The sequence below is a fragment of the Bombyx mori genome, chromosome 4 (assembly GCF_030269925.1).
Source record: "Bombyx mori chromosome 4, ASM3026992v2".
NCBI classification, from domain to species: domain Eukaryota; kingdom Metazoa; phylum Arthropoda; class Insecta; order Lepidoptera; family Bombycidae; genus Bombyx; species Bombyx mori.
Window position 1 is genome coordinate 2,457,452 of NC_085110.1, and position 15,557 is coordinate 2,473,008.

The 15,557-nt window shown below is 44.1% G+C and overlaps 1 protein-coding gene across 23 annotated transcripts in view; it reads left to right on the forward strand.

Annotated features, from left to right (window-relative positions):
* LOC101737733 (GTPase-activating protein skywalker) overlaps positions 1–15,557 on the forward strand; it is a 111,469-nt gene that overhangs the window by 14,907 nt on the left and 81,005 nt on the right. For 21 of the 23 annotated variants that reach the window (XM_038010542.2, XM_062668060.1, XM_038010543.2 and 18 more), the window contains exon 3: positions 10,181–10,383. The exons of 1 other annotated variant lie outside the window; for it this stretch is intronic. In XM_038010542.2, coding sequence (XP_037866470.1) covers positions 10,181–10,383 — 203 coding nt within the window. Of the gene's footprint in view, positions 1–10,000; positions 10,384–15,557 lie in introns of those variants that run through there. One more of the 23 variants, XM_062668065.1, reaches the window with a different exon arrangement.

A 15,557-nucleotide genomic window follows, 5' to 3' on the forward strand; every position in this document is an offset into this window, starting at 1 on the left:
AATAATATGTTGTGAAACCGCGGGACACAGCTAGTCGAGAAATATTATTAAAACAAATAGTATAGGAAATACGTTTTAAGATAGCTGCAATCGGATTGTGGATAATACTTGTATCTTATGAGTAATTCAAGTGTGACTCTACATTCTTCTATACAGGAAATTAATTACAATCTCAATGAGTCATTACTTTGCCATGACAAGTTACAGCTAATAGAAAATTGTTTATCAGTACCGAAAACTGTTTTCAGTTTTATATAAATATCATTTTATCGAAAATACATTATCCATGCCGAAAACAAAAGATAAGAACAAGAAACTTGTAAAATTTGTGGCGGACACAGTTGTACACAAGACGTCGGGCGCTATCTTCCTTTTTTTTTATATTGATAGATTACTGGTGGCCCGGAGACCGTTCCAGTTTCACCAGGACATGTGGGCGAGCAAAGGCTCAGCCAGGAGGGGTGGGATTTGCTAACAACTATCCGAGCGCCTCCGAAGGAGACCTAACAACTCAAGAGCAATTGCTTCGCGAATGAATCTACTACCGGATCGGAATCGCGACCCACTGAGAAGATCCGGCGAGAAACTCAGCGGGCTGTTGCATGGGTTAGGTTGCACGTCGACCTCTTTGTCGATTTCGACGAGTACGGTTACCGGGGTTCCTAAGCCTACTCCTAGTGTTAGCGCTGAAGACGTCTAATGCAAAGGTTATTGGATCTGATGGATCCGTAAGGACGTGACGCTATCTTGCTTTGCTAAACACGACTGAGTATTTCGGAACTATGAAAATTGATTTGTGAGACTGCATCACTCGCGCCTCTAAAGAACTTTATGTACTACTAGCTGTACCCGTTCGCTTCGCTGGGTATTTAAAATTAACATTACTATTTCTCACCCCCACAAAGATTCTCATCATTAACGCCCCCGCAACTGGTATAGGGAGTCCAACACTCATATTATAATTATTAGCCTATACATTAAGTACATGTATTTTCTACATGGATACCAAGTTTTTTTTTATTGGCCTTGTAAGCAGACGAGCATACGGCCCACCTGATGGTGAGTGGTTACCGTCGCCCATGGATTTCAGCAATGCCAGCAGAGCCAAGCCGCTACCTACCGCTAAACTTTCAAGTCAATCGGATGCAGGGTTCAGTAGGTAGTTGTAACAGAACATCCGTAAAAACCACTGTACATTTATATATTAGTATAGACACCACTGATTAGAAATTTATTTGGAACGAAAATAGCTATCTCTTTCCCTCCGTGAAATAGAAAACAAAACAATAAACACGAGTGATGTAATGCCATCTGTCAATGAACCTGCCAAAGAAAAGTAAACGCTTTTTTTTTTTTTTTTTTTTTTTTTATGATTGAAGGATTACTGGTGGCCCGGAGGCCTTTCCAGTTTCACCAGGACAGGTGGGCGAGCAAAGGCTCAGCCAGGAGGGGTGGGATTTGCTAACAGCTACCCGAGCGCCTCCGAAGGAGACCTAACAGCTCAAGAGCAGCTGCTTCGCGAATGAATCTACTACCGGATCGGAATCGCGACCCGCTGAGAAGATTCGGCGAGAAACTCAGCGAGCTGATTCATGGGTTAGGTTGCACGGCGAACTCTTTGTCGAGTTCGACGAGTACGGTTACCGAGGTCCCTAAGCCTGCTCCTAGAGCTGAAGGCGTCTAGTGCGAAGGTTATTGGATCTGATGGATCCGTAAGGACGTGTCTAGGGCGTCGACGGTGACTGGCTCCTGCATGATCAGGATTCGGGGAGTAGTCAGCGGCGGCTACGATAAGGCGATTATCATGACGCATAGCCTTATCGAAATACCGTTCCGACGCTGACTTCATGTATTTCTGTATAGATTCGAGGCCCAGGTCGTCGTGTAGGTCAACGTTCCTCACGAACCACGGAGCTCCGACGGCTAACCTGCAAAAGCGGGATTGTAGAGATTGAAGGGTGTCTATGTGCGTGCGGGCCGCGTGAGCGAACACCACACTCGCGTAAGTCATGACGGGCCTTATGCAAGTTTTGTAAAGTGTCACCTTGTTCCGAAGGGACATTTTACTCCGCTTACAAATCATGGGGTAGAGTCTACCGAGAATAAACGCGGCACGGTCACGGACTGATTTTATATGCGGGCGGAATGTCATCGATGCATCCAGGGTAACGCCCAGGTACTTGACCTTCCTGGCCCAGGGTATGGATTGACTAAAGAGAGTAATCGGGGGTGTGAGATTCCTCCTCCTAATACGGGAGGAAATCCGTGTGGAGCTTCCCCTCTGAAAGAGCACCGCAGTACTTTTCGCTGGGTTGATGTCTATGCGCCATTTTCGGAACCACTGTCCTAGGGCTAGGGCTGCGCTCTGAAGCTTCTTCGCGATTAGGGACTTGTTTCTACTGGAATAGTAAACAGTCGTGTCGTCGGCGAATAAAGCTAAATGGGTCGGCGGCGACCGGGGAATATCGTTAACGAATAAGCTAAATAGGAGGGGTGAGAGGACAGAGCCTTGCGGGACTCCAGCTGTGAGAGGTCGTGGGGAGGAGCGGGTTCCCTCGACTCGATATCGAAAAGAGCGGTTCGACAAGAAGTCCCGTATGATGAGCACGAGACTATCCGGCACACCCATGTTGAATAGTTTGAAAATCAAACCGTTGTGCCAGACTTTGTCGAACGCTTTTGCGACGTCGAAGAAGAGAGCTCCCGTGTATAACGGTTTTGGTCGATTAAGCCCCACAAGAATGTGCTCCGTGAGGCGGTGCACCTGTTGAACACATGAGTGATTTGTACGGAATCCGAATTGTTCATCGATGAGAATGCCCTTGGATGAGACGAAGTCTCTGAGGCGTTTGTAGAGCAGACGCTCATACAGTTTGCCTAGAGACATGAGGAGGCTAATCGGGCGGTAGCTCGTCGGATGATTTTTTGGTTTACCGGGTTTATGTATGCCGATAACGTCCGCTTCTTTCCACACCGCGGGAAAGATACAGTTCGCCATAGCGGCATTGAAAATAGATGCCAACATCACGATGAGTTGGACGGGTAGAAGTTTAATAACGCGGTTGGATATACCGTCGGAACCGGGAGCCTTGCGAGGACGTAGGTCTTTGATCAAGTCTTTAACTTCCATCGGGGTGACGGGTGGTAACACATCAGAGGGTGGCAAGGAGGCTCTGCGTTCTACCTCACTGTCTACTAATTCTACATGCACAGGGTCCACGGATTGAGTGCTGGGCGTGCACTGGGTTTGCAATGTATCGGCCAGCAGCTCTGCTTTTTCGTCATCATCGAACGCCGTGAGTCGGCCTGAGGGGCCTACGAGGGGGGGCATAGTTACTACCGTATCCGATTTGAGAGTACGAGCTAAGCGGTAGTAAGACCTTTGGGAGGGCGCGAGTCCTTCTAAGAAATCAGACCATCTGGCATCTCGGACTTCGGCGATGCGAGACTTTACGTCGCGTTGTAGGGCACGCATTCGAATACGATTTTCCGCGGTAGGATACCTGTCGTAGGCGCGTATCGAGGCGTTCTTAGCTCTAAGGAGTTCCCTAATATCGTCGGACAATTTGAAGCGGTGAAGGAAGTCCTCCGCTACAACTTGTTTCGATGACCTATCTAATGTCGAGGTGATGTGTGACGTTAAGATGTCTATGGCTTCAGCGGTATCCTGAGGAGACGGGGTAGAGTCCGGGCTAAACGGTAGCGATGGTGGATCAGATTCAGCCAGGCTGATGCCCAGCGTGTGCCAATCCACCACAGTCCTCGTGACGGGAACGGAATCGGGAGCGCGACCGAGCTTCATAACGACGGGACGGTGGTCTGAATCTAACTCTGAAACTACTTCGATCGAGTGTAAGCGCAGAGTTACGTTTTTTAATAACGCTATGTCGAGTATATCCGGGCGATGCGCGATATTTAGCGGGTAGTGAGTCGGGATTAGCGGAGCGACGATATCGAAGGCGAGATTATCGACTAACGCGTCAAGCCGCCTGCCATTCGGGGTTGTGGTGTGTGAGTTCCACCTAATGTGTTTACAATTTAGGTCGCCCGCCAGAATGACAGAGCTCCCCATGCCGAGCAGCGCCTCGATATCACTGCTTAGAACGATCTTATCCGGTGGAAGATAAACGGACGCGATAACGATCGGCGCGTGTCCCGTCAGTGAGATTCGGCACACTGATGCTTCGATATTAGCGAGCGCGGGAGGATCGAGTGGGACGCAATGCAGGGCTCTTCTATAGTAAATGACGGTACCACCACCACGAGCAGAGAGCCTGTCGTTCCTGACCATGTTATAGTTCGCGATTTTAGGGTCACGGCGCGCGGGCTTAAGTAGGGTCTCCTGCACTAAAAAGATATCAATTTGATGGTCACGCAAAAAGTCAGAAACCTGATCACGCTGATTTGCGAGACCGTAAGCGTTAAAAAATCCTATCGTTACGGATAGGGGCTTTATTCTACTTATATACGCCATTGATTACCGGCGGAGTGAGGGGAGGACGTACGTATTTAATGACGCGTATACGTCGGCGTATTCTTGCACAACGGCGATAAAGTGTTGTGCAGTGGAGGCAGAGCGAATGGCGTCGCCCAAAGCGTTAACGCGCTCAAAGTTGATCGACTGAAAGAAGTCGATCGCTAAAGCGAGATTGTCGGACGCGGTCGGAGGGCAAGTCGCGGGAGAGGGACGAGTCGCGGGGGCGGGACGAATCGCGGAGGAGGGAGTTGTAGCCGTGTTCATGTACGGCAGCGGTTTCGCCCAGGCCGAGACACTGGGCACCGGCGCCGGAACGAACGCTGGCTTAGCCTGCGACACAGAGGGTGCCGAGGCTTTGATGTCTGGGCCGGAAGCTCGGAGGCGGTTTTGGCGGGCGACGCGGCGATTTATTTTCGGGGCTCGGGGGCATCCGCGGTAATTTGCGGGGTGACCCTGTGTTCGACACAGGACGCAGCTAGGCGGTTCTGTCGCGGTTTTTTGATCGCGAGTGCATAGGGCCGTGGCGTGATCGCCTAAGCACTTGACGCATCGGGGGCGCGCGTGACAGTTACGGGAAGAATGCCCGTATAATTGGCAGTTATGGCACTGGCTAGGTGTACCTTTCTTGTGTGGGGTTTCGACTGCGATTCCGGAAAGGCTACAGACCGTTCGGATGTTAAATATTTGCTTACCCTCGGGGGTAGGCTGGAGGGCGACGAGAACCATATTATATGGCTCCCTTCCGCGGCCTGTGTGCATGCGGTGTACGGAGTTAACCGGTAGGCCTTGTTCGAGAAGGTCGGCCTTGACGAGCTCGGCATCCAACTCTTTAGGGATGCCACGTATAACGGCACGAAGTTCGCGCTCCTCCTGGAGCGTATATGTGTGGAAACTTATACGCTCCTTACGGAGGTAAGAAGAGAGGGCCCTATGGTCGTCGGATGTTCGAACCTTAATTTGAATGCCGTTCGCGAGGTTACGGGCATTCGTAAAATTGATATTTTTGGCCTTAAGGGCCAGGGAAACTCGTTCCCAAGCTGCCTTCTCTTGAAGGATTACCGGGGGAGGGGTCTGGGCTTTATTTTGTGCCACCGGACGCGGCGACGGAGTGGCACGGGCTGGAGGCGCAACGGGAGTCTGAGGGCGGGGGCGCGACGCGTTCGCGGCTTTGCTAATTTTAGCGGCCGCAGGAGCTCGAGACTCCGCGGCACGCTTCTTACCCTTTTGCACCAGGGTGAATCCATCCGTCGATGAGGCGGGAGCGAGGTCGACCTCCATCTCCGAGTCAGAGTCGGAGGACGAGGAGGCGGGCGCAGGTGACCTACGAGTAGGTGTTTTGGACGGCGCGACGGAGGCCGCGGATGATCGCGCTGCTGGAACGGTGACCACGGCGGACGACGCAGCAGTTTTACTCGCCAGTATAGGCGACGCGGGAACGGCAGGCACGACGGAGGCTGCGGTGCTCGATGCAGAAGCTTTGCACGCAGGTACAGGCGACGCAGGAGCAGCGAGCTCGGTGGAGTCCACGAGAGGGCTCGCAGTGTGATCGGCCTTGAAGGCCTGAAACTCGGAAGTGAGCTTTGGGTAGCGAAGCCGGAGAAATTCCGCAAATACAGCGTCCATGATGTCTACGTGCCCAGGTGGGGCCACCCTGGGTCTTAGAAAACACTCGCCTTGCGGCGAGGCCCCAACTTCTCGGACCTGAGCGGTTCTATTGAACACAGGTGGCGATGCGGCACGATTACTGCAGGACAAAGAAAAATCACAACAAAACGGAAATAACAAAAAGAAACAAAACAATTAAACACTTCCAGGAAGACAGTTTGTCGGCAGATGTACCACGAACACAGAAATAACAAAAGGAAACAAAACAATAAAAACTTCCAGGAAGAGCACTTAGTCGGCAGATGTACCACGAACACAGGCCGCGCGAACAATGGCCGGGCTAACAAAAGCCGGGCGAACAAAGGCCGGGCGATCGAGTGGTCGATGAGCACGTCCGCGCGTGACGGGTGCCTCTATCGGAATGGAAAAAAGTAAACGCTGGATAGTTTGAAATGTATTCGTCTGCTCTAATTTATATATGTATCTATATATAAAGTTTCGTGCGCTACTCGAGACTTGTTTGATGTTTGTGATGACAATAAGACTGTTTATACAGTTTTAAGCTTCGGTAGAAAGAAAACTGCTAACCTAATTTTGTAGGCGGGCGCTCGAGCTATACAGGTTTTAAACTTACTAGTGGTAGGACCTCTTGTGAGTCCGCACGGGTAGGTACCGCCACCCAACCTATTTCTGCCGTGGAGCAGTAATGCATTTCAGTTTGAAGGGTGGGGCAGCCGTTGTAACTATATTTGAGACCTTAGAACTTTTATCTCAAGGTAGATGGCGCATTTTACGTCGTAGATGTCTATGGGCTCTAGTACCCACTTAACACCAGGTGGGCTGTGAGCTCGTCCACTCATCTAAGAAATAAATAAAAAAACAATTAACGGAGCCTGTAAACTATACAGTCTTATCTGTGTGATAAGTGCGAGATTTTTAACGTTCTGTATAGCGTAAAAATTAACTCAAATTTGTATGGAGTCGGAACAGCGCCACTAGCGGCAAACGTAGGCAAACGTTCCAACTCCATACAAATTAGAGTTAACTTTTACGCTATCGAGAACGTTAAAAAGCTCTCACTAAGCACACTGATCATCAATGTCATGATCATCAATGGCTTGTGGACATGTGCAATACCAAGATTATAAGGTTTAAATTTCAATTACATTTATATAACAAATATCCTACTCGTCTATTGTATCTATTTCTAACTGATATTCGGTACGATGGTCGCTTCAACACACAAGGGGAACAAACAAACATTACAAACATTCACTTTAATTAATAGACGACAAACACGAAAATCAACAATTTCAGTAAATCTATATATTAATACGTGAAGCAAAAACTTTGTACCCCTTTTTGTGAAAATTGCGCGGAAAATTCCGACATTTATAGAGAATATAGAGAAAGCGTGCAGAATGCAAATTTTTTATTATTATGCCTAAATAATACCTTAAATCAATAAAAATAAAACATTACATACACTACCATATATTTGACACAACACACATATTATATATTACTCTGTGTTTATTGTCAAACTTTTGATATTGTTTAGGTCTGTGGTCAAATTGAGAGTAGATTAATATTGTTTGTCTTTAATATTACATCTATATCATCATCACAATATTACATCTTTAATATTATCTACAGTATAACCTTGGTGAAATCTGTGATTATAAAAGTATGTGATTATAAAAGTAAAGTGCTATGCTGTATCCTCAGTTCTTTCTTCTTCTTCTCCATCGCTCCCTCATTGCTGAGGATCGTGACTCCGTTTTAGCTTGTCGACTGTCAGCCTCCATCGGTTCCGGTCAGTTGCCTGGTGTAGTGCAGCACTAAGTGGTCCGCTGGTTTGCTCGGAGATTTGGTCGGACCAACGTTTGGGGCTCCGGCCTCTAGGACGTTTTCCTTCTACTTTATACTATACCACTAGTTATCATAATCTCTTCAAATTTGAAAAAGTAATTTAAATTGCAAACAAAGCATTTGAAATGAGTGATTAATCGGTATTAATTACGTTGCATTCGTGCCACGATTATTGCATGTTACAGTTTAAAATAGCCACAGTGTGTGTCAATCGGTTGGCTCGACATGAGACTGCAGTCGTAGATAACCTCGCGTTATCACTGTTTACTTAACACTTCGCCTGGCGACGGAGGTATTTTCGACCTGTTTTTTTGTTCGTTTTTTTTATTTTGCTTCACTGTTTTTCGTTGCATTGAATTAAAGAAAAGGGAAATAAGATGTAACAATATTACTTACTAGCTGACCCGGCAGACTTCGTAGTGCCTTAATCGATAAATAAAAAACCTAAGCTTTAGTATAAAATAAACTTAAAACAAACAAAAGGAATCCGTCCGACGGGGGGGACATTAAAGGAAAAACAAAATTGTTATTTTTATTTAATTCCGAGATTTTCATATTTATCTACATTTTAAACCTTCTCTGGACAGCAATTCATTTTTATATTATGGATTATAAGTTTTTCTTAGTTCACTAGTATTTTGGAGCCTGCTCAGGCACATTGGATACTCGGGTCTAATTCTAATTCTGCCGCGTCGTGTACTAAGTGAGCTGTGATTCGTTTGATTCTGTTTTTCTTTGATTGTTGCCTATCTTCAACAATTAAATAGGTAACTAATCACACTTCGCCTGGCGACGGAGGTATTTTCGACCTCTTTTTTTTGCCTTACTATTTTCGTTGCATTGAATTAAAGAGTAGGAAAATAAGATGTAACAATATGACTTATTATAAGTTTTTCCTAGTTCATTTGTATTTTTGAGCCTGCTCAGGTACATCGGATACTCGGGTCTAATTCTAATTCTGCCGCGTCGTGTGCTAGGTGGGCGTTGATTCCGTCGGTTTTTTTCTTTGATTGTTGTCTATCTTCAACAATTAAATAGGTAATTAATCAACAATTTGATACAAACTGTTACTAAGCTTGTATCTTTCACATTACAATCAACTTATATTTCTTCATTCCTTACTGCTTCGATTCTTCAATGAATCCATTCAATTATTCTGACCGTGATATTGGTTGTGATATAAACCAGGTGTGCTTCTTACGTTCGTATTTTATTACTCTGCACTCGAGCGCACACCTTTCTCACACCCCGTAAGATGTATTGCACGACGAAATAGTTTGTTTACAATTACTATAAATAAAAATTCGCTTCATAATAATTGGCCACTTAATAGCTAAGGTAAAATTAATATCACGTTAACAATACCAATACACGTCAATTGAAGTTGACGGTCCACGCGGCATAATCGACTAATGGCAAATCAATAGCTGGTACATTTTTAATAGCGTCGAGTCATTGTCCGTTGGCTCGAGTTCACGTCCGATGAATATTAAGTACCTAACGTATATAATATCGATTGAAGAACACCAATCTGTAATTTCTACGCAAGACTTTTGACATCCAGATGCACGTTAAAACTAACTGCCGTAAGAACAGCCCTAGTACATAAGTATCACAAGCTCTCGACCCACAATTACGTACGTACTACGAAAATTTCGTTCGGTTGGCACGCATCCAGATATTTAGTTTCGCTCTGATTTGATAACTATTTATACAAATGCTCATGATGTTATTGTGTGCTGTTTACATACGTCTTGTTTGTGTAACTTTTGTGTAGTTCAAATAGGAAATTTCACTATAAGGCAAAGTAAAGTGACAGCGTCGTTTATTTCCTATTGACGTCAGAGATTAATTAGTTAAATTTATTTATAATTTTAAATCTTCCTCGGAATACGTTTTACCATTTACCCACTTAACTATTTATAAAGTTTTGAAAACACATGCGGCGCGTGCCGGTCCAAAAGACCGGTGCGCGCGTCACACGGTCAAATAAACAATCGAAGTGTGACAGTGTTGGGCGCTATCGCATTTTCCGGAGGCTGCCGAGCTTGACGTGGTAGGCGGCAGTGCCGCCGGCGCGCGCGCACCGAAAGCATGTGCCCCGCGCTTCTAGTGCGATGTACATAGAACCGGCCGCGTTTCGCGCACCCAGCGCCGAGTCCCTCGCCGCTTCCGAAACCACCACGCAAATATGGACGCAGTGCTTACCTTCGCCGTTATTCGCAGGCAAGAAAGCACCCCTTAAAAACTTCGAAGAGATCCAACCGCTGATTCAGCAAGGTCGCAAGCGCGAGCTCAAGCTGATCATCAGAGAAAATTCCTGGCCGATCAACAGCCCGGTCCGAGCATCGCTTTGGCCCGCTCTCTGCAGGCAACATCAACATGGGAAGTCTATGCTCGACGGCTTCTACTGGGACATGGTCACACAGGTCAGTGCTCTATTATTCAACTTACGCAACTCTGACTTAACAAGTAATGTTTTATTAAAATTATAGCTTAAAGACAACAAAATAAGCTTAGGATTCATCGGAGCCAATCTTTATCTAGATCTGACATCTAGTATGGTGTCGATAAAGAGTGGCGTTATCTCACAGAGCCGGCGAGTTCTTTTCGTTTACAAGGTCATGTGTATTTACTTTGCACAACGCCGCCCGAATGTTTGTCAGATATCGTGCGGCTGCGATAAAGAAGCTGACGTCCTCGTCGAGGTCGTGTTTTCTACTCGTTCTCTTTGCTCGCGATCCCCGCCGAGGCTAAGCCGCAGACCACTTCGAAATTCACGTCACGTGATCGTTCGTTCGCTGATGTCGTGAGTGTACTCGCAATAATTCATGTCCTTGTATATAATACGTCATCCTTTTTTAATTTAAAGCCATTGAACTAGCCAGCCAGCAAGGCTGTTATTCAATAATTCAGTTTGAGATCGTATAATTTCAGCAAATACGCTGCTGTGCGCTTCTGTTTTATCCGGCAACATCTCAAAGGCGTGTAATGTTTAAAATGATCTTCGTTCTTACTTTTTTGCTCTCTTTTAACCTAATTACTAAATTTCTGAATGTTATTACATTCTAAATCAAGTAACAATGTGCGTAAAATAATTACGGTAACATAGCAACGGTTAAAAATTTAAAATTAAGGTATACCAGAGCGAACCATGTACTTACTCGTCCAGAGTCCTTGCGTCCGACATCAACGTGCGCTCATCCTTCGCTTCGAACGGTCGTTTCTCGCATCTTAATTACCCACCAGCCGCTCAACAATACCCAAGTAATTATACGACAGGTGTCTGTGGATAATGAATGGAAACACCGTCAATTTACATGTTTATTGTTTCGTATTGCGACAGTTTTGTAAGCAAACGTACATATGTATTTTTTTCTATAAATAGATATAGGTTAATACTTGTCCTATCTGGCTGTATGGCTGATTCAACAACGCAGTTCCTAAAACGCTACAAACTTCAAGTTTTGGCAGTTATTAAGCGTGACAACGTAAGGCAATCACAAGGATATTTTTTTTTTGAAATGTTTGCTCCAAAATTTTGATAAACAGAATGGATGATTTTATACAATAAGTTACGTACTTACATAAAAAAAAATATGCGTATTTTTTACCCTTTTTTAATTTTTTACCCATAATAGGGTGAATGGTCATGAAACTGGCACAGCTGTTGTTGGCACTCCAGGGAAGGGTGTCTACTATAGTACCACCATCAGCGTACAATAGATTAGCATATATGTAGTATCAATAAATCTATATTTTTCCTCCGATTAACGAAGGCAAAGGTATTTCCGAAAAACCTTCATCTCATTTTTTTCATCCTTCATAACTCTACCACCAATAGAGGAAGAGGTAGACCTAAGAAGAAATAGATGGATTGCGTGAAAGACGATATGTGTAAGAGGGGAGTGACCAAGAAATAGTATATGCTATAGGAGTATAGAAGGAGAAAACATGTTGCGCCGACCCCAGGTTACAGGGAGAAGGGCAGGAGAATGATCTACCGTCAATAATACTAGTTTTTTTTTTATTGCCATTGTAGGCAGACTAGCATACGACTCACCTGATGGTGAGTGGTTACCGTCGCCCATGGACTTCAGCAATGCCAGGGGCAGAGCCAAGCCGCTGCCTACCGCAAAATTGTCAATCCACTCCCGATATCGAATCTAGAGGAACAGTTTTCGAAAGGCACGCCTGATTCGACTGAGCGTGCGATGTTTACAAATTTCATAAACTGTTTTTTTGATAAATCATGTAATGCATAAGGTGTGTTGTTATTTCTGCGTGCGGGATTGGCACGGCATCAAGTCTTTTGAGCCCGCTCACCTTCGCCTCGGCACTCTTACACATACATAATTATGTGTACATGTTAAAATGGGTGTTGTTGCGAGAGCTTTCGGTATTCATGGAAAAGTTCATTTTTGCTTTCCGATTTTTAAGCTTTCGGTTTATAGGTTTGTCGCAAAAATCTATATATTTCCGTTATCTAAACAAACAACTATTATTCACCCTTTATTAGTAACTCATAGTTGCTATTTATTGTGAACTTCTAAATATAGGATAAGGAATAATGTACTTAAATGTTTAATATGGGAAAAATAAATTAAATTAATAAAATTATATTAAAGTACTTCGTATCAGATGAATATTGCTGCAAATCGATTTAGAAATTCTCATGATATTCGATTGAAATCCCGATATATCCAACTGAAAATGAATCAGTGACCAAATGTGTCTTACCTGTCCATTCGTAAAGGGAAAGTCGTCAAGGTTTTCGAAGAATCAACTCGAGAAAAACATTACTCAGACACTCGCCAAGTACATGCGCATAATTATGATATGAATGAATGTGTCACTTGATATTGATAGCTAGAAGGATGTTTTTTTAGCTCTAAAAAAATTCTTTAAAGATTTTGGCCTCCTTTGTCATCTACGCCGCTAAGAGTGTTCGCGCTTTAGTAAACTATTCATTGAACAGCAGTTGTTGAAGTTTTTTTTTAATTAAAAAGGCTAGCCAAATGGTAAATGATAATCATAGGTCATTACTTACATTACTATAATAATACGACTGTCCATATTAACGTGTAGGACTGTTGGTAAATGAACAGTTTTAATTAAATGAAATGTACCAAATGGTAACGGAATTCAAGAGGGTTGTAGAGTGAACTTGTCATCCGAACCCTGGTATCGTGCCAACGACGTGCCTTGACCTCGTGGACCGTCACACACTGTCACTCGTTGATAACAGTGGATTCCCGAAACGATATCGCCGTTACTCATACCTGGGAAATGAGGAAATCTAAAACAGTTTTGAGCACTTCACTGTGAAGTAGGACCCTTTTGTTAAGGCACCGTAGTTTTTATTTGATTACCCGCAATGGCAAACACTCGTCTGCCTGCAAAAGTAGACGTGTATACAACCACCCACCTTCTTTTTTATTTTTTATTGCTTAGGTGGGTGGACGAGCTCACAGCCCACCTGTAGTTAAGTGGTTACTGGAGCCCATGGACATCTACGACGTAAATGCGCCACCCACCTTGAGATATAAGTTCTAAGGTCTCAAGTATAGTTACTATATTACTACTTCACGGCAGAAATAGGCAGTTTGGTGGAACCTACACGCGCGGACTCACTAGAGGTCCTACCACTAGTAATTACGCAAATTATAATTTTGCGGGTTTGATTTTTATTACACGATGTTATTCCTTCACCGTGGAAGTCAATCGTGAACATTTGTTGAGTACGTATTTCATTAGAAAAATTGGTACCCCCGCCTGAGATTCGAACACCGGTGCATCGCTCAACACGAATGCACCGGACGTCATTATCCTTTAAGCCACGACGACTTACACCTAAGGGTGAGTGGTGGCAGAAATAGCCTAGATGGTGATACGTATCCATCCGTCACGAAGTAAACTATTAACATAATCGGCCCAAGGAATCTTTCGTAAAAACCAGTAATTAATAAAGAATAACCTAATTTTAGGTCGTATAATGGAATTAATTAACATGCCAGTATGTGTCTCATAAAGAGACCATTAGTTTTTAATGACTATAATAATTAATTAACACTCAATAAAGTAGACGCGAGAAATTCTAACTGAATTTCATGACGCCAAAGCTGTTGTAAACTAAAATCCTCCATCAAATTATGGACACGGGAGTTCGTTCTGCAATTTGTAAATGGCTTATCGATAATTTGCGAACTTGAATTGGAACCGAAGGAATTTGAAAATTCGCCTTCGGATTCATCGGATTCATTGGATTCAAAGGCATTTGAAAATGAATCGATGTTTAATGAATCGTTTGAATATTTTTTTTACCTAATCTGATGGTCTTGAGAGACTATTTCAACGTGGTTTTTGGTGTATATGTAGGCTTGAGGGTAGATATTATCTTGTTGAACACCAAGTAAAACGATGTCACTTTTTGGTTTCTGATTTAATCAACAATATGTTATCTTAACAATTCACTTTAACACTTGTCCAACTTTAACCAGTACGTACAACAGTCACTGAATCACACAACGTAACAAGGATATAGTAAGTGCACCAGGCAAGCGCAGTCCAACCAATGTTTCTCGCAAGGCACGCACCGCCTTTTTATACTAGCCGGCGCAGCTGGCTTATGAGTCACTTCTGTTGCACGAGTGGAACGACACGGCCGGCGCACCCGGCTTGTGTGAGTCACGCCTGTTGCACGTGATGTTTATTAGAAATATTGTTAACGCCGTCACGGCCATACTGACATGCGCTCGTCCTCGTGCGCCTTTTTATGGTTGTTCTGTAGACAATAAGCTTATTCGTTCATCCTGACATTAACGGATGCAACTTAAAACGTGGTCTATGATATTAACAATCTAATACGGTTCGGTTCGCATAATTCTTCAGAAAATCCTATACTGGCTATAAATACTGACTGCTTACATACCTGGGCCAGTTCATTTAAATCTCTTCAGGTATGTAAGTATGTCCCTTTTAACTTAAATCGGAATTGTTATCCCTTCAGTTTTTCGAACTGGACCGGATAATGCTAGACCGGATCGCAATCCCTGTAGCTAATTGTTGTGGCTAGTCCGGATGAAAATCCCTATAGCCAAGCCATTGGACCGGACAGACCCTTCAATGACTTCACACTTTTTTTTTTCTTTTTTTTTTTTTTCTCTTTTTTTTTTATTCTTTGCTAGTCCGGATCAACATCCCTTTAGCCAAGTCGTTGGACCGGATACACCCTTCAACGACCTACATTTTTTTTTTCTCTTTTTTTTTTTTTTTGCTAGTCCGGATTAACGTCCCTTTAGCCAAGTCATTGGACCGGATACACCCTTCAATGACTTGCAATTTCTTTTTTTTTTTTTTTAATCTTCGTGTACGGTAGCGTTTGTTAAAACATCTCTTAAACCAGAACATTTATACGGAATTTCTTCAGAAATAGTGCGAGCCCGACCATCGTTTTCTACGTTTCCAACACCTGCACCTGAAGTGCCTGAGCTTACAGACATTGTATCACTACCCACAGACTATGTTTGCTGTATCGCTATTTGCGGACAAAAATGTCGCTTCTATTGTCAGTGATAGAGTCGTCATCATTAAGATCAGTTTC